Source organism: Salmo trutta, chromosome 18 (genome assembly GCF_901001165.1).
Source record: "Salmo trutta chromosome 18, fSalTru1.1, whole genome shotgun sequence".
Taxonomy (NCBI): domain Eukaryota; kingdom Metazoa; phylum Chordata; class Actinopteri; order Salmoniformes; family Salmonidae; genus Salmo; species Salmo trutta.
The window spans coordinates 53,717,312-53,738,153 of record NC_042974.1 but is presented as its reverse complement, the minus strand read 5'-3'; the positions used below and the strand labels follow the sequence as shown (position 1 = coordinate 53,738,153).

The following is a 20,842-nucleotide window of genomic DNA, read 5'->3' as shown; positions in this document are numbered from 1 at the left end:
TGCGCCCCTGCCCAGTCATGTGACATCCATAGATTAGGGACTAATTTATTTCAATTTCCTGATATGAATTGTAACTAAGTCAAATTGTTGCATTTATATTTCTGTTCAGTATATATCCTTTGGGTTACAGCTGTCATGTTGTGAAGCTCCACTGGGAACCATTTCGTCACCACCAGCAACCACAAGGCTATACGCTTCTTAGACGGTTGAGGTTTACTTAACGATACTCTCGGCGGTGGTGTGTGTGCGTAAGTGTATCAGCTTCAGGTCACTGCAGTGCACAGTCCTGCTTAAGTAGTGGTTAACTAGGGGGCAGCCAACTTCACCACGATGACTACAACATGAGATCGCTGCTCAACTATGGGGGGACCGACCAATGCATGTGATCTTCATGTCGTATTTAGTACACCTGTTTTTAGCCCTTATCGGCAAGAGTGCGAAGAATGGCCCAATGCATAGTAAGATCAAGTCGATAACTTAGATATGAAGGGAAGCACTTGTCTTTAGCAGCCATAACATTTGCTGGTCTGGTAGCAGCCTAACATGAGCTAGCATTATTTACGAGTCCAAGTGTGGCAGCCTGCTAACTCTTTCATAGCAGATTTTCACAGGATGTAGGCCTACTGGGCTGTTTGATTTGGCCAGGTTTCAGCCTGGAGATTTGGCTGGAGGTGAGAGGCTGTTACAGAACAGAAAGAAGGAAAAAATTAATTGGTCCCCGAGACCATTAGATTAAAAATGATTGACTGCTGGGACCAGGTGACCTGCTATGTTTTACTCAACACACACACACACACACACACACACACACACACACACACACACACACACACACACACACACACACACACACAACAAACCCTAACAGGTGTGTTGCTAAAATAAAATCCACCATTCCTCTTAGCTGGGTTTCACATAATTGAAGCACTTTTCATTCAAAATTGAGGGAAAAAAATTGCAAGAGTAGCTAAACTAACTTCCCTAATAATCAGTATTTAAATATGGAACAAAATGTCTATCTGGAATTAATTCAAGTGTATTTACCTCCAGACAGCTTATCTGTCGCACATCCAGAGGACTGTCACTGTGTGCGTCCCAAATGGCACCATATTCCCTATATAGTGTACTACTTTTGAAAGGGGCCTATAGGGTTCTAGTCAAAAGTAATGCACTATGTAGGAAATAGGGTGCCATTTGGGATGCACCCACTGTCGAATAGCATGCCATGCAATGCGATGCACTCTCTCGGTGGGAACCAGAGTGCAGTAATTTGCAAGAGGAGCGGCATGACAAGTTTTCCTTTACTCCGTGTTCTAGCTGGAGGTTTTATGTAACTGGTAATCAGGCAGGGGACAGCTAAGTGCACATTTGCACATTTAATCCAGCCATGATGACAAGTGCTGTTTTGCCTCCAGCTGAGCCAAAGTTCACCCTCTATCCTGATAGGCTGCGTTTACACAGGCAGGCCAATCTTTTTCCACTGAATGTTATTTTGTTCGATCAGATCTTTTTCCAATAATTGGGCAAAAGACCAGAATTGGTCGGCTTGTAATTTCATTAGACACATGACATGGATTTACTAAAAACGGTCCTCCAGTCAAATAAACACTGAATAAAAAATAATTTACAAAAATAGGATGGTTGCAGGGAGAGAGCTTATACAAAGAGAAAAGCATCCAAAAGGCGTCAGCCCCGCCAATGATGTGTAGTGAAAACATTGATTGCTTACTCAGGAAACTTCAAGATCAACGTTAAGATTCAGCTGTGATCCATTGATTTTATTATTTTGGCGTGCTTGACATGCTCTAGGAGGACTGAGCTACTGAGCAGAGGCAGGCTGTGTCCCAAATGGCAGCCTATTCTCTATGGGCCCTGGTCAAAAGTAGTGCACTATTATAGGGAATAGGATGGCATTTAAGATGCCCTCCTTCCCTTGCCCTTTGAGAGCAGGGAAGGAGAAAACGGTGTTCGTGACCTGCTGTGATGGCATGCATCGCGGGGCGGTTACTCCTCGGAGGGTGAACGAAGACAAGGCTGGATTTATGCTCCTCTCATTTTCAGCTCCACGGCACACACTCCACTTCACACAGAGCTCCGGCACACAAGCTCGTTCAGATGAATGTATCATGTTAGGCCTAACTGTCATGACGCTTACTGTCCTGATGTATCAAGCTCAATCCACAGATAGGTTACTGACGATGGAGGGGAATCAATAGTTATTAATCGCAATATTATTTTGGCCAATATCATATCGATACTTTGACTGTGTTCATTTATCTGATGACTACTGTCCTCATAATACATCAAACTATTGTAATGATGCATCAAACTCAATGCACATCCAACTATTGTCCTGATGCATCAAACTCAATGCACATCCAACTATTGTCCTGATGCATCATGCTCAATACACAGATGGCTTGGGTGGTGGTCTTATTATGTTGTAATGTATGGATATTAATCTGAACTATTCCTGCAAACATGCACTGTAGAGCAGTGTTTCCAAAATCCGGTGCTCGAGGACCCCCAACTAGGGCTGGCACCAAAGTTTCCGTTAACCGCTAATAGCCGGCTTTTGGCCATATTTCTTTTGTTGAAAAGCCAAAAAATTAAATTGGCACCGGCCAATTGTCCAGGAGAAGATATGAAATCCCATAGCAAAATAATGCTTTTTAGCCTATTCATTGATAGAAATACCAGTTGATGTAAATATATTTGACCATTTGCTTATCGGTCTATGGGTTAATTTGCATAGTTTCATGGAATTTCATACAGATACAGAGCCTTCGAGCGCTAAATCTGTCAGACAATTGTGCAACAATTTTAAATGCAATCGTGTGTAAAAAAAATTGTTTTTGGGCCATGTTTAAAAAGAGCTTTTTATTTATTTATTTGTATTTCTCAACTGGTAATTGAAGCACGCTTCCCATTCGCCATTCAAATGCATAGGCAACGACAGGAAGGCTACATCAGCGTGTCACACACCACTTTGCAATGAGCTGGAGGCAGTATGCATTTTGAAAACATTAAGCTACTTAATTGTTTGAAACTTGAACATTTTACTACATATTATGAGGCATGTTTTACATTGCTTCAAAGAAGCCTAGGCAAAATCTGACCATATCCCCGGAGGCAATTATTTTATAAAGACAACCACATGCCATTGAAACCAGTAGCCTATTTCTCTCATGTTTGATTGGTTTTCAACTTTCTTTCATTGTCCGGTAGCCAAATGAACATTCGTGCGTAGCCTACTGCCTTGTGCCCTAATAATGTTATGAAATAATAGTTTATCAACATTTTAAGCAAAGCGTTCTGATCTGTTGCATCAGATTAATACTTAAAAAATATATATATGTAGCCTAGGCCTACAGGTTGTATGAATTTGGGATATTGCCCCACAACTGTCCTAGAGTCTGTTCGGGCTATTTCATTCTCAACAAGCTGACCAATAGAAATAATTAACTTTTCTACCATGGGGGGGCGGGTGTTCAGTAAATTGAATGATATAGCCAAATTAGCCTACTGCAGTCTTTACAGAAATAAATAAAATGATTCAAAATAGGCTACTAAAGCATGATTTGACCACAGAGGATCATTAGTTTCCCCTAGTCTTCAAAAAAAAACTGTGGGTTGTTTTAAATTGCATTGCCTACAGTCGGAAGGAAAGGCAAAATGTGCAATTTGGGCAGCGCACGCTGCAAATACTAAATACATGATTGTTGAGTTGTGATTGTCAGTGAAAAGTAGAGGCCCAGCCAGGAATATCGCAATATTTCTAAATATAATCGCAGGACAACCTAGTTAGGAAAGCAAATTACTTTTGCTGTAAAGAGAAGACACCGAAAATACTCTTAATCTGTCTGTTAGTTATAAAAATTCTCAACTTGTGAACAACAGTAGGCATATAGACAATCTTATTGGCACCAGTGGAGAGCATAGGCCATATCCACAGTGAGCGCGCACTGCGCATATTCACTCTTTACCATTGTTGGGTCAGTGCCACTTAAGTTTGTTTTTGATAATAATTTCCTCCTCCAGTTTAGATGGACGTGACATTCAACGTGTGTTTCCCTTCTCAGAGGCTTATTACACGTCATGTTTACTGATCTGTTTGTCAGTGTCAGCAGAGTAGGCTACCCTGTAATTTGTCTTATTCAAAAAGATTGTGCTAATGTCGCCAGTCATATAAAGTTTAGTAAAACTGCATGTGTTTTTCCCATGAAAAGAAAGAAGAAGCGTATGTGATATAGCCTATAGCCCAGGTCTCTACACTATAGGCGTTCAGTTATGCATTGAACAGTCTTTTTTGCGAACAGTGATTTAGTTATATTATTAGCCTAAATTATGACTATCCAATCTACTCATCACATTATGAATAGTAGGCTATCTTACATAAGTCTGCAAATGATGATGCATGGAATGCTTTATTATATAGGTGAATTTTTATGCTGAAAATTTGCTTCCCCAAACTTGAAACTCGTCTTGTCGTCTGAGGAAAGGTAAATATTATGCTAACATCTACAAAGTGTGCGGTAAGGACACAGGTCATTGCATCCTCGACTTACATGTTATGTTAGGATTAATTACACTAATCGAAAAGTGATTTCTGTAATTCTGAGCACCGTGGGTGGATGCCCTAATCAGGTTGCACACCCAATGGACATGGGTCCAGTAAATTCAAATGCTGCCGGTCAAATGTTCGGCGCCACATTTTCATAACGGAAACCCTGGCTAGCACAATTACCAGTTATGGACAGTTATGGATGTAGTTATAACCGTTTATTTAAATTGGGGAGGGGCGAACAGCTGACTGAAGACGGGATGGCCGGGCATTCATGCGCTTGAGTCCGTTTCTGCGGCAATATTGACTCTTAACAACGTGATGAAACTTTGTTGCTCCTTGCAGAAACAAGCAAGGTGCTGTAGCAAACAAGTTTTAGGTTGCCTGCGCAACGCCACCCGGAATGCAGTAGCAGTAAACAACGCTCGTGGCGAACTATGTTTGCTTTCAACAGTTTGTTGAACGTTTGTAACAAACACGTTCCATTTGTTAGTTTTTGGCAAAACAAAAAAAGGATGCAACAAGAAGAGTAGATATGCTTGCTGCAGCTGATTATTTTTATTTTGGTCCCGATTCTTTTGAAACACTGCTTCCCCTACTCGCAGTCGCTATTGATGGGATTGAAGATGAGGTGATCCCGACATACGGTGACCTCTCCTTTCGGGCTCACTTTCGGATTGGGTTGGGAGACCTTCCTGGTAATTTACATAATGTATCGGATGTATTACGTATGATATGTGCCCCTCTTCAATAACGTCTGAACGCTGTCTGATTTCCTTAATAAAATCAATAATAATAAAACAAGCCCAGCCTCAATTATCTTGTTACCTAGAATTGCATCTCATGCAACAGAATTAAAAGAAGAAAAATGTATATTTCTACAGTGCATTCGGAAAGTATTCAGACCTTCACTTTTTCCACATTTTGTGACATTACAGCCTTATTCTAAAATTGATTTAAATAAAAACAATTGCTCATCAATCTACACATAATACCCCATAACGACAAAGCAAAAAACTTGTTTAGAAATGTTTGCAAATGTAAAAAAATAATAAAAAAAAGAAATACCTTATTACATAAGTATTCAGACACGTTGCTGTGTGACTCAAAATTGAGCTCAGGTGCATCCTGTTTCCATTGATCATCCTTGATTGGAGTCCACCTGTGGTAAATTAAATTAATTGGACATGATTTGGAAAGGCACACGCCTGTCTATATAACATCCCACGGTCGACATTTCACGTCAGAGAAAAAACCAAGTTATTAGGTCGAAAGGAATTGCCCGTAAAACTCCGAAACAGGATTGTGTTGAGGCACAGACCGGGAAAAGGGTACAAAAAAAAATTCTTCAGCATTGAAGGTCCCCAAGAACACAGCGACCTCCAATCATTCTTAAATGGAAGAAGTTAGGAACCACCAAGAATCTTCCAAACTGAGCAAAAGGAGGAAAGGGCCTTGGTCAGGGAGGTGGCCAAGAACCCGATGATCACTCTGACAGAAATCCAGAGTTACTCTGTGGAGATGGGAAAACCTTCCAGAAGGACAACCATCTCTGTAGCACTCCACCAGTCAGGCCTTTATGGTAGAGTGGCCAGACGGAAGCCACTCCTCAGTAAAATGCACGATAGCCCACTTGGAGTTTGCCAAAAGGCACCTAAAGGAATCTCAGACCATGAGAAACAAGATTCTCTGGTCTGATAAAACCAAGATTGAACTCTTTGGCTTGAATGCCAAGCGTAACGTTGAGGAAACCTGGACCATCCCTATGGTGAAGCATGGTGGTGGCAGCATCATGCTGTGGGGATGTTTTTCAGCGGCAGGGACTGGGAGACTAGTCAGGATCGAAGGAAAGATGAACGAAGCAAAGTACACAGAGATCTTTGATGAAAACCTGCAGAGCACTCAGGACCTCAGACTGGGGTGAAGGTTCACCTTCCAACAGGACAACGAACCTAAGCACACAGCCAGACAACGCAGGAGTGGCTTCGGGACAAGTATCAGGATGTCCTGAGTGGCCCAGCCAGAGCACGGATTTCTCTGGAGAGACCTGAAAATAGCTGTGCAGCGACGCTCCCCATCCAACCTGACAGAGCTTGAGAGGATCTGCAGAGAAGAATGTGAGAAACTCCCCAAATACAGGTGTGCCAAGCTTGTATGGTCATACACAAGAAGACTCAAGGTGCTTCAACAAAGTACTGTGTAAAGGGCCTGAATACTTATGTAAAATGTGATTATATATACATATATAAAAACTATACACTATCGTTCAAAAGTTTGGGGTCAGAAATGTCCTTGTTTTTGAAAGAAAAGCACATTTTTTGGTCCATTAAAATAACATCAAATTGATCAGAAATACAGTGTAGACAATGTCATAAATGACTATTGTAGCTGGAAATGGCAGATTTTTTATGGAATATCTAAATAGGGGTACCGAGGCCCATTATCAGCAACCATCACTCCTGTGTTCCAATGGCACGTTGTGTTAGCTAATCCAAGTTTATCATTTTAATAGGCTAATTGATCATTAGAAAGCCCTTTTGCAATTATGTTAGCAAAACACCAGTCTCAACGTCAACAGTGAAGAGGCGACTCCGGGATGCTGGCCTTCTAGGCAGAGTTCCTCTGTCCAGTGTCTTTGCTCCTTTGCCCATCTTAATCTTGTATTTTTATTGGCCAGTCTGAGATATGGCTTTCTCTTTGCAACTCTGCCTAGAAGGCCAGCATCCCGGAGTCACCTCTTCACTGGTGATGTTGAGACTGGTGTTTTGCAGGTACTATTTAATGAAGCTGCCAGTTGAGGACTTGTGAGCCGTTTGTTTCTCAAACTAGACACTCTAATGTACTTGTCCTCTTGCTCAGTTGTGCACCGGGGCCTCCCACTCCTCTTTCTATTCTGGTTAGGGCCCGTTTGTACTGTTCTGTGAAGGGAGTAGTACACAGCATTGTATGACATCTTCAGTTTCTTGTCAATTTCATGCATGGAATAGCCTTCATTTCTCAGAACAAGAATAGACTGACAAGTTTCAGAAGAAAGATCTTTGTTTCGGGCCATTTTGACCCTGTAATCAAACCCATAAATGCTGATACTCCAGATACTCAACTAGTCTAAAGAAGGCCAGTTGTATTGCTTTTTTAATCAGAACAGTTTTCAGATGTGCTAACATAATTGCAAAAGGGTTTTCTAATGATCAATTAGCCTTTTAAAATGATAAACTTGGATTAGCTAACACAATGTTCCATTGGAACACAAGAGTGATGGTTGCTGATAATTGGCCTCTGTACACCTGTTTTTTTTTTTTATCTGCCATTTCCAGCTACAATAGTCATTTACAACATGAACAATGTCTAAACTGTATTTCTGACAAATGTGATGTTATTTTAAATGGACAAAAAAAAAAATGCTTTTCTTTCAAAAACAAGGACATTTTTAAGTGACCCCAAACTTTTGAAAGGTAGTGTGTGTGTGTTTCACACACACACACACACACACACACACATTTCTAAAAAACTATTTTTGCTTTGTTATTATGGGGTATTGTGTATAGATTGATGAGGGGAAAAAACTATATATTTTAGAATAAGGCTGTAGCATAAGAAAATTTTGAAAATGTAGGCCAATACATGATGTTTCAGTGTCCATATGTAAAAAGTAGGCTAATGATTTACCAATAAATTAATAGGCCTAATTAATTAATTTAGTAAAACCTCCCCATAAGTTATACTATTAAAGTACTCTGCACTGTAAACCTATGTAAGGTGCCTATCAATAGGCTACTGGCAGACTTTGCAGTAATGCAACAACACCAATGAGTAACAGATTACTCAACATTGCTGAGTGTTTTTAGCTCAAAGACAGAGCAAACAGATTGTTATTTTGTTTTGTTCCAGATACTGTGCGAGGACCTGGCTCCTATGGTGCCTCACAGAGGTGGACTCATTAAAAATAGGGTGTTGGCCTCCCTGTGGCTGATGGCCAACCAGGAAAGTTTCAGGGGAGTGGCAGACCAGTTCAATCTCAACAAAGGAGCATTGCATCTCCACCTCGTTCAAGTGATCACAGGCCTCACATAGCTGGTGCTTGACTATGTGAAGTGGCCTTCTGTAGAGCAACTATCAGTAGTACAGGCCGCGTTCAAGAAAAAGACAAGGTTCTCTGGGGTGATTGGGTGTATAGATGTCACCCATATTACCATCAGGGGACCTTCCAACAATAGAGATGACTACATAAACAGAGATGACTACATAAACAGAAATGGCCATTCCACCTTTCAACTCCAGGAAGTATGCGACAGCCAGCTCATGGTAACAAACATCTACACAGCAAATGCTGGTTCTGTGCACGGTGCCAGAATGTACATGACCAGCGACCTCAAGACCCACCCATTCAGAAACAGCTGCCACCTTGAAGATGAACAAAAGCGTTTCAAAATCAGGTCCACATTTCGACACATTGAGAGGGTGTTTGAGCTACTCAAATGGCAGAGACTGCTGCACTTGGAAAAGTTCCTTCTAAACAAAGTACTCCATGTGATTGCCAGTGCATGTGTTCTCCACAACTTGGTCCTGATCCATGAAGGATTCACCAAGGAAATACCAGGAGGCCACCATTGACCCCGTCCCTGACCCCATCCCTGACAGGCAGGAATGCTGAAGAGGGAAATCCTGAACTAGCATAGCTGAAGAGAAAGAGATCCCGAACTAGCCTAGCTGAAGAGAGAGATCCCGAACTAGCCTAGCTGAAGAGAGAGATCCCGTACTAGCCTAGCTGAAGAGAGAGATCCCGTACTAGCCTAGCTGAAGAGAGAGATCCCGAACTAGACTAGCTGAAGAGAGAGATCCCGAACTAGCCTAGCTGAAGAGAGAGATCCCGTACTAGCCTAGCTGAAGAGAGATCTCGTACTAGCCTAGCTGAAGAGAGAGATCCCGTACTAGCCTAGCTGAAGAGAGATCTCGTACTAGCCTAGCTGAAGAGAGATCCCAAACTAGCCTAGCTGAAGAGAGAGATCCCGTACTAGCCTAGCTGAAGAGAGAGATCCCGTACTAGCCTAGCTGAAGAGAGAGATCCCGTACTAGCCTAGCTGAAGAGAGAGATCCCGAACTAGCCTAGCTGAAGAGAGAGATCCCGTACTAGCCTAGCTGAACAGAGAGATCCCGTACTAGCCTAGCTGAAGAGAGAGATCCCGAACTAGCCTAGCTGAAGAGAGAGATCCCGAACTAGCCTAGCTGAAGAGAGATCCCAAACTAGCCTAGCTGAACAGAGAGATCCCGATCTAGCCTAGCTGAACAGAGATCCCGATCTAGCCTAGCTGAAGAGTGAGATCCCGAACTAGCCTAGCTGAAGAGACAACCTGAACTAGCCTAGCTGAAGAGGGAGAACCTGAACTAGCCTAGCTGAAGAGAGAGAACCTGAACTAGCCTAGCTGAAGAGAGAGAACCTGAACTAGCATAGCTGAAGAGGGAGAACTAAGCTACAACACACATTTACCCTCACACCAGTTTATTTTGATACTATATTCCTCTTATTTTATTCGATTGAATGAAAGATTGTTGTTGGAGTCCCAGCAGCAATTTTCCAACATCTAGTGGAAAGCCTTCCCAGAAGAGTGGAGGCTTTTTTAGCAGCAAAAGGGGGACCAACTCCATATTAATGCCCATGATTTTGGAATGAAATGTTCGACGAGCAGGTGTCCATACACTACATAACCAAATGTATTGTGCCATTACGCGTGTGAATACTTTGGAACAGATTTCCAAAATGTTAATTACTTGGAGCTGATTTGCTGGTGTTGTAACAGTATTTTGGTCCACGGACCGCCAGTTGGGAACCCCAGGTATAGTACATAACCATATTTGATCAAAAAATTATTATTGGATTACATGAGAATTGTTTTGTGTGTGTTTGTGTGCAAGCACAAGGTAACAAAGCCAGTTATTTATGTTTCCATTTTAATAAAACATGTTCCAAAACAATTAGTTATTAACAATTTCAGTTAAACATACAATCAAGGAAAATCTCAGGAGAATTAGTTATTAGTTGACAATTAAACAATAAATAAATAAATACATTTAGGCTACTGTTCTTTGAAATTCTGGAGTGCAGCGGTAAACTGTTTATTAAGAAAATAGTTTCTCTCACTCTGTGCTTGAAGTGTTTGTTTTGTTTCTTGAAGTGCAATGATACTGTCCAGTTTCGCCCTCAAGCAACTCTTCTGATATTATTTTTGGATTGTTTGTAGGGAGTGGTGTTGGTATGAGGGTTATAAGGTGTTGTATTAGAGAGAGAGGGTGACAGGGTGTCAGCGCTACTGTAGCATGCTGTGTGTGGGGTATCTGTGGAGGTGCTGGGCTGATTGACAGTGTAATTAGTATTGTGTGCTGTATGTTGTGTGTGTAGTAATGTTGTGGTTGGTGTGAGTGTTGTGGGTGACAGTGTGAGTGTTTCGTGTGGGAAAAGATGATATAATGACTGCGGGGGTCACCGCATCCTCCATGAAGTACAACTCTCACTTTCTTCTCCCCTGACCAGTCTTCTGATGTCCATAAATGATGGCCTTGTACCTGTGTCACACAATTTGGCATCATGAGTGAACATTAACAACAATTACATTTCCATTTCAGTCAAAAGGCAGAACTTACAGTAGCAAGAGCATACATTTTTATACTGGTCCCCCGTGGGAATGTGTTGCAAGCGCTACCAACTGAGCCACACTAAGGCAGTCTCTCTCTCTCTCTGAGTGAGAGAACAAGCTAGCAATAGGAAAGAAAGAGGAGAAAGACAAAGAGGAGGTAGCTACATAGCAACACACACCTGTGCAGACTCCACTTCGCATCGCACGTCTCCCATGTCACAGTATAACTTTTTCTCTTGAAGCATTAGAGCTACATTTTCCCAGGCCTCACTCTTCTTGGTCACGGAGCTCTCAAATTTGTCTTCAGAATTTCTCCATGTATTGATCAGAAGCATTACAGATGAGTAGGTCTAGTTAAATCCTGAAATAGAACAAAACAAACTTCAACAGTTTGCCTAGCTAAAGGTTAGCGAGTAAGCTAGCTAACGTTAGCCAAGTTTGTCTTAGCCAAGTTTGCTAAGACAAGAATGCTTGAGTTTCTAGTTAGCTAAGTAACCAAGCTAGTTTCTCTGCTAAAAACAAAAAAAGTAAATTAACAAAGTTCAACATTTGTTCAATTGCAAGTGAATTGACAAATAGTGCCTTTACTCACCCGTAGTGCTTCCGCTGTTCTTCATCTTCTACATTTTAATTTGCCACACACTACCTTTTCAAACTTTTTTATATGTTAGCTAGGGTTCACAAACGTTTTCCCTTGTTGAACGCATCTCAGATGTGGCTCATGCAGTGGAATGTTTTTTGTTGTTATTGATCAGTTGAATCAACAAATCACAGCACATATTGATGGGTACACTTCCTGCTTTTACTGCCTGGTTTTATTTCATGCTTTGCTCCTACGGGTACACTAGCAATGGCTGAAAGTCCACCCATGGCTGTACATTCACAGGAGCGGAGAAACTGCGATATTCGAACGGTTATTACGGACACCGCGATCATTTAGCTGGCCAATTACGTCATCCAGAATTCCATGATGTCACAGTGCTACCCCCAACAGCACACATTTTTGTTGGATCCCCGGACAAAAACACCCGATTCAACTTGTTAAGGGCTTGATGATTAGTTGACAACTAGAATCAGGTGTGCTTGTCCGGGTCCACAAAAAAAGTAATTCTGTTGGGGGTAGGGTTGCAAAGGGTCTGAAAATTTCCAGTAAATTTCCAGAATTTTTCCAGAAATTTCCCATGGGAAGTTAAGCCCGGGAATTTTGCTTAAATTCATCAAAAAAGTTAAGCTAACAGTGAACCTTTTTTTGTGGGATACACATAAGGCAATTCTTGGTCAATATTTTGGTTAAACAATTCCCAATTCAATAGAATTGCAACCCTCTGCATGCACAGTGCATTCTTCCATCACATGTACAGCTGATTCTCAAGATCTTGCACACTAATGAGATGCTATTGAGCCCTCACTACTACACTGTCTGAGCCAAGGACTACATGCTTTCTGGTAAGTTTTGATTACAATACTGGGTGGGGTGAATATATTTTACATGACATACATAATTGTTTTGTTAAAGCAGACCACCATAGTGCCTGTGCCCAAGAACACTAAGGTAACCTGCCTAAATGACTACCGACCCGTAGCACTCATGTCTGTAGCCATGAAGTGCTTTGAAAGGCTGGTCATGGCTCACATCAACACCATTATCCCAGAAACCCTAGACCCACTCCAATTTGCAACCCGCCCCAACAGACCCACAGATGATGCAATCTCCATTGCACTCCACACTGCCCTTTCCACCTGGACAAAAGGAAAACCTATTTGAGAATGCTATTCATTGACTACAGCTCACCGTTCAACACCATAGTGCCCTCAAAGCTCATCAATAAGCTAAGGACCCTGGGACTAAACACCTCCCTCTGCAACTGGATCCTGGACTTCCTGACGGTCCGCCCCCAGCTGGTTAGGGTAGGTAACAACACATCCGCCACGCTGATCCTCAACACAGGGGCCCCTCAGGGGTGCGTGCTCAGTCCCCTCCTGTACTCCCTGTTCACTCAGGCCTGCATGGCCATGCACGATTCCAGCACCATCATTAAGTTTGCCTATGACAACAATGGTTGATCACCTGATCACCGACAATGACGAGACAGCCTTTAGGGAGGAGGTCACAGACCTGGCCATGTGGTGCCAGGACAACAACCTCTCCCTCAACGTGATAAAAAAAAGTAAAAATAAAGACAAAGGAGATAATTGTGGACTACAGGAAAAAGAAGACTGAGCACGCCCCCATTCTCATCGACGAGGCTGCAGTGGAGAAGGTTGAGAGCTTCAAGTTCCTTGGTGTCCACATCACCAACAAACTAAGACAGTCCAAGCACACCAAGACAGTTGTGAAGAGGGCACGACAAAACCTATTCCTCCTCAGGAGACTGAAAAGATTTTGCATAGGTCCTCAGATCCTCAAAAGGTTATACAGCTGCACCATCGAGAGCATCCTGAACTAGAGGTCGGCCGATTAATTAGGGCCGATTTCATGTTTTCATAACAATCGGTAATCTGAATTTTTGGACGCCAATATTGCATTCCACGAGGAAACTGCGTGGCAGGCTGACTACCTGTTACGCGAGTGCAGCAAGGAGCTAAGGTAAGTTGCTAGCTAGCATTAAACTTATCTTACAAAAAACAATCAATCTTCACATAATCACTAGTTAACTACACATGGTTGATGATATTACTAGGTTAAATAGCTTGTCCTGCGTTGCATATAATCAATGCGGCGCCTGTTAATTTATCATTGAATCACAGCCTACTTCGCCAAACGGGGGATGATTTAACAAAAGCGCATTTGCGAAAAAAGCACAATCGTTGCACAAATGTACCTAACCATAAACATCAATGCCTTTCTTAAAATCAATACACAGAAGTATATTTTTTTAAACCTACATATTTAGTTAAAAGAAATTAATGTTAGCAGGCAATATTAACTAGGGAAATTGTGTCACTTCTCTTGCGTTCATTGCACGCAGAGTTAGGGTATAAGCAACAGTTTGGGCCGCCTGGCTCGTTGCGAACTAATTTGCCAGAATTTTACATAATTATGACATAACATTGAAGGTTGTGCAATGTAACAGCAATATTTAGACTTAGGGTTGCCACCCCTTCGATAAAATACAGAACGGTTCCGTATTTCCCTGAAATAAATGTTTTGTTTTCAAAATGATAGTTTCCGGATTTGACCATATTAAAACCTCTCTTGGGTATGTGGGATGTGACCAGCCAGTGAAATAGCAGGGCGCCAAAATCAAAACAACAAGAATCTCATAATTCAAATTTCTCAAACATACAACTATTATATCCCATTTTAAAGATACACTTCTCGTTAATCCAACCACATTGTCCGATTTCAAATAGGCTTTACGGCGAAAGCATAGCATTAGATTATGTTAGGACATCACCTTGACAAGAAAAACCACACAGCCATTTTCCAAGCAAGGAGAGGCGTCACAAAAACCAGAAATACAGCTAAAATTAATCACTAACCTTTGATGATCTTCATCAGATGGCACTCATAGGACTTCATGTTACACAATGCATGTATGTTTTGCTCGATAAAGTTCATATTTATATCCAAAAACCCCATTTTACATTGCCGTGTAATGTTCAGAAATGTTTTGCCTCCCAAAACTTCCAGTGAATGAGCAGAAATACTCATCATAAACGTTGATAAAATATTAAACTGTTATTCAAAGCATTATCGATACACCTCTTCTTAATGCAACCGCTGTATCAGATTTCAAAAAAGCTTTACAGCGAAAGCACACTTTGCAAAAATATGAGTACAGCATTCAGACACGAAACCAAACCCGCCATTTTGTGGAGTCAATAAAACTCAGAAATAATATTATAAATATTCACTTACCTTTGATGATCTTCATCAGAATGCACTCCCAGGAATCCCAGGTCCACAATAAATGTTTGTTTTGTTCGATAAAGTCCATCATTTATGTCCAAATACCTCCTTTTTGTTCACGCATTCAGTCCACTACTCCAAATGCAGGAAGCGCACAAAAATGTCACGACGAAAAGTTTAAAAAAAGTTATATTTACGTTCGTAGAAATATGTCAAACGATGTATAGCATCAATCTTTAGGATGTTTTTAACATAAATCTTCAGTAATATTCCAACCGGACAATTCTAATGTCTTCAGAAAAGAAAAGGAACACAGCTCACACTCACGTGAGTGCGCACCTCTGAGCTCATGTCATTTCCTCACTCATCTGACTCCAGGCCCTCTTGTTCGCTCCATATTCACAGTAGAAGCATGAAACAATGTTCTAAAGACTGTTGTCATCTAGTGGAAGCCTTAGGAAGTGCAAAATGAACCCTAAGTCACTGTGTAGGCAATAGGCAATCACATGAAAAAACTACAACCCTCAGATTTCCCACTTCCTGGTTGGATTTTTCTCAGGTTTTTGCCTGCCATATGAGTTCTGTTACACTCACAGACATCATTCAAACAGTTTTAGAAACTTCAGAGTGTTTTCTATCCAAATCTACTAATAATATGCATATCCTACCTTCTGAGCCTGAGTAGCAGGCAGTTTAATTTGGGCACGCCTTTCATCCAGACGTCAAAATACTGCCCCCTACCCTAGTGAAGTTAATGACCAACGGCTCGTATTTCTGTGCTTATTATATTATAATTAAGGCTATGATTTGATAGAGCAGTCTGACTGAGCGGTAGTAGGCAGCAGTAGGCTTGTAGGCATTCATTCAAACTTTACTGCATTTGCCAACAGCTCTTAGCAATGCTTGCATCACAGCACTGTTTATGACTTCAAGCCTATCAACGCCTGAGATTAGGCTGGCAATAGTAAAGTGCCTATTAGAACATCTAACAGACAAAGGTATATGAAATACAAATGGTATAGAGAGAAATAGTCGACACGTCATGCTTCCTATAATAACTATAACCTAAAACTTCTTAACTGGGAATATTGAAGAACTGGGAAACCACCAGCTTTCATATGTTCTCGTGTTCTGAGCAAGGAACTTAAACGTTAGCTTTTTTTACATGGCACATATTGCACTTTTACTTTCTTCTCCAACACTGTTTTTGCATTATTTAAACCAAATTGAGCATGTTTCATTATTTATTTGAGACTAAATAGATTTTATGTATTATATTTTGTTATAAAAAAAGTGTTCAATGTTCATTCAGTATTGTTGTAATTGTCATTATTACACATACATATATATATATAAAAAAAGTTTCAAAAATTGGCAGATTAATCGGTATCGGCCTTTTTTGGTCCTCCAATAATCGGTATCGGCGTTTAGAAATCATAATCGGTCGACCTCTAATCCTGACTGGTTGCATCACTGCCTGGTATGGCAATTGCTCGGCCTCCGACCGCAAGGCACTACAGAGGGTAGTGTGAACGGCCCAGTACATCACTGGGGCCAAGCTTCCTGCCATCCAGGACCTCTATACCAGGCGGTGGTAGAGGAAGGCCCTAAAAATTGTCAGACTCTAGCCACCCTAGTCATAGACTGTTCTCTCTGCTACCGCACGGCAAGCAGTACCGAGTGCCAAGTCTAGGTCCAAGAGGCTTCTAAAATGCTTCTATCCTTAAGCCATAGGACTCCTGAACATTGCCCCCCCCCCCTCTTTTACACCACTGCTAAACTCTGTTGTTATCATCTATGCATAGTCCCTTTAATAACTCAACCTACATGTACATATTAACTCAACTAACCGGTGCACCCACACATTGACTCTGTACCGGTACCCCCCTGTATATCGTCTCGCTGTTGTTATTTTACTGCTGCTTTTTAATTACTTGTTACTTTTGTTTCTTATCCTTATTTTTATACACTGCATTGTTGGTTAGGGGCTCGGAAGTAAGCATTTCACTGTAAGGTCTACACCGGTTGTATTCAGCGTATGTGACTAATTACATTTGATATTATCTAAAAATGACCATATACACTGATTGTTTAAAGCAAAACTACCAAAACTATTGCTGATGGTGAACCTGAACAATCAAAATAAAATCTATTGTAAGTGCTGTTCAGAAGGTATAGCCAGATAAGACACGTGTCTCCTGTAAGCTTACTTTTATTCCGGTAAAACACAATTTTCAACAGTGCATAGATAACAATAACCTAGCAAATTACATAGGTTGTCACTCAACTAATAAAGCATAATATCGCGCAATTTTAACATTTGAATGCTGTAGGTGCTGTGCAGATGTGTAAGATCAGGAACAGGCCGCCTACATCCTGTCGGTCAGCGCGCGAAGCTGGGCCCAGTGCACAGTTTATCTAGGCTACTGATATATCCTATGGTTGTTCGGCATGCAAAATTACATGTAGATCAATGGATGTCAACGCAGTTACATGCTTGGTTCGACACTGAAGGAGAGGACGCATCAGTTGTCACAAAATATTAAGTATTTTCGGAAGGTAGAAAAAAGTAATATGAAAAAAAAAATGGTTCATCTGCAATTCGTAATGTTTGAATAGATTTTCTGACCGAAGCATGCTACATTTGGATCAGTTTAGGGTTCCCAGATCGATGCAGCCATATGTTAAAAAAAAGAATATATATATATATATATATATATATATATATATATATATATATATATATTAGGAACGATGCATGTCGGTGAATCGTTACATCACTAGTCAACAGTACTACTCCTAGTAGGAGTGGGAACTACAGACGAGATTCTTCAAGTAAGTGTTTCATGTCATTCAATGAGAGATGTCTAGTTTAAATGCATATGTTGAGAACTACTGCATCAAACATCCTTGTTAGATGTAAAATTGCATGACTAAGTCCTCCTCTGCAATTTTTTTTAAACAAATTAATAACAGATCTTGATTTATCTTAAATTAACTCCAAATATTTGGAGGAAGTGTATACTGGCCATGTTGTTGCTACGGCATCTCAAGAGGGACAAAATGTAATATTGCCGCATTTTTCTATTTTGTCCAGCAAAGGACTTTTAAAGGGAGTATGCGAAGCACAGACTTCCACTTCACCTAGCGGAGTTCTGCTAGTAGCAAACCGAACCTAGTACGAGGTCGCTTTTAGGCAATCCCTCAACCAAACCCTCACGCACAACCAGATATTGATTGATTGTAGACAGCTTGTGTCAAGTTAAATAACATCTCCCAGGATGTTCTATCTGCAGCAAACCTAGTGGATAATGCTGGAAATACTGCCCCCCCCCAAAAAAAATGTAATGGCCCTAACTATAGGGAATATGGTGCCCTTTGTGACACACCCGATAATTGTACTCCTGGCTATGCTAATCTTATTTGAATCATATACTGTACATTTTTTCTCCTTGATGATCTGTCAAAAGTCATGTTCACCCCAGCAGTGGAGGCTAATGAGGGAAGGCCAACTCATAATAACTTCTGGATTTATAGAAGTAATAAAACAATTAGGCACGTGGTGTGAAAACACTCCAAGACTTTCAAAGATGCAAATGCTGTCTGAAAAGATTAGATCAGGGGTGTAAAACTAATTCCATGGAGTGCCCAGAGTCTGCTGGTTTTCTTTTAATGTGTGTCCAATGGAGACCTAGATAACCAGGTGAGGGGAGCTCCTAATTAATCAGTGACCAGTAATCATTAATTAGCCAAGTACAAGGGAGCAGCGCACACCTGCATCCCTCCATAGAATACATTTGACACCTGTGGATTCATTAGGTCAGTGGAAATGCATTCCAGAGGGTTATAGAAATGTGTTCTGATTATTGTCTCTAGGCATAGTCTTGTGCAGCGTGGTCTTGAGAGAATTCCCTTTAAAAAAAAAGATTGCCGTTTTGAAACTTCAGAAAAATAGCAGTAACTGCAGTCAACTGATATTTTGGACACAGTAATTGTTGCTATGGCGTAACACTGTACAATTACTGCAATAACAAAATACGTATTTTGGACGCAGTATTTGCAGCCCGTTTTCGTAAGGGAAAGAGCTGACAAAATATTCTACTAGCTACTTACTGACTGTGGCAAGGACATTTTTGCTTGGAGACTCGTATTATAATAGCCTATTGCCCTGTTCCTTTGGCTGTTTGCATCAGTAGACGTTCACACAGCAAATCTAAATTTAGCTTTTCATTTTTTGAAACGTCTACATTATGTATTACTGCAGGAACAAAGCTCAGTCAGTAGGACGAGGCGTCCCAATAATTTTCCATTACGCACCACTGACAGTGAAAACAAAACCGCAACCAGAAGAAAATGGTCAGAGTAACTTGTGTGATTTTCAAAAGCCGTTTGAACTGAACTTGACCTGGCTACAACGCATGCACAATCCTGTACAAACAGTTCGCAGTTAATGGATGCACCTCGTGTGAAAGTACAAATGCAGTGCAATACATGCATTTGATGCATTACCTTGCCAAGGCAACATCTCGTCGAAATGTGCATGGATAGTGCATGCTTTAAAGGTGTTGCAATGTTATGTCTGTGGGGTGTTGCTGACTGTATGACAGCTATATCTACGCTATAACATCTCTGGTACAAGAGGACTGCAAATACAGTAAAAATGAGCAATGATTGTCAGACTGCACCGTCTACCAGGAACTCTGCAAAAGAAAAGATCTAAACAGGAAATGCTGACCCTTTTAACGTATCAAACTTTAAAATGCATTGACTATATCCAACCTGCAGACAATGCAGAGCTGATTGCATATCAATATTTTTGCACAGATCGCATGTAATATTCTTACCTCCCTTTGGCTGAGACATTTCCCCTTTACTTTGCTCGGGGGGAGGGGAAGCACAAAAGACTTTGCCTTCTTTCTCACTCCCTCCCTCCATCGCCCTCGCACGGGAGCTTGCTTCAGCGGCTTGCTTTGCAACAAATATGCAAAATACAAGCAGCGATCTTTATGCACTTGGAGCCTTTTTGCGTTTGAACCGTGTGTGTCCGTGCAAAAAGCAATATTACAATTGCATACCTTGCAAAACGGTCTGGAAACTGGTAATTTTGCAATTGTAATGCAAAGAATTCTCAGCGGCACTTAAATAATAGGCTACGGCTGGCAGCTGAAAGCTACTACCTTCGATCAGACAGTGTGAGCCAGCGACGGAAGAGGAAGCGAGACATCCCACTCGCTGTTTTTTTTTGGTTCAATGAAAGTCGATGAAATAAGACCAGACTCAGCTGAGAGACACCATGTTATGTAGACCGGCACTGACAGTTTTTTTCAATGGTTAAAAGCATGGGTGAACTATTTTTATTTATCCACCATCTTTGGTCTGAGCCATTGGCCTATGGTTTCTGCTATGGGGGATCATTGGGACGTCCCTACCCTAACCCCTAACCATAACCATTGCTTAACCTTAATCCTTACCTTAACCATTTAAATGTCAACTTCAATGGGGGGTAGGGACGTCCCAAGGATTCCAGATAGCAAGACCATTGGCCTGTTTTACTAACGTTCTTACTGTTTGGGCGCAAAGGATTGTGGGAACTGAGGTCAATTATGTAGTTATGCATACTGTATTACAGCATTGTATTACTTTACTGCAGTATCTGAGTACGGCTATGTGTGATAAATGATCAGCATGTTTTCTCTGGCAGGCTATATTAAACTTTATATAGCTATAGTGCTGTGAAAAAGTATTTGCCCCCTTTCTAATTTTCTCTACTTTAGCATATTTTTGATACTGAATTTT

General features: G+C 41.1%; 1 protein-coding gene across 1 annotated transcript in view; it reads right to left on the bottom strand.

Annotated features, from left to right (window-relative positions):
* map2k6 (mitogen-activated protein kinase kinase 6) overlaps positions 1-20,489 on the bottom strand; it is a 49,648-nt gene extending 29,159 nt beyond the window's left edge. Inside the window, exon 1 of the mRNA XM_029699036.1 lies at positions 19,891-20,489. Within this exon, the coding sequence (XP_029554896.1) occupies positions 19,891-19,981 (91 nt within the window). The 5' untranslated portion in view covers positions 19,982-20,489. The remainder of the gene's footprint in view (positions 1-19,890) is intronic.
* Positions 20,490-20,842: the final 353 nt, after the last annotated feature.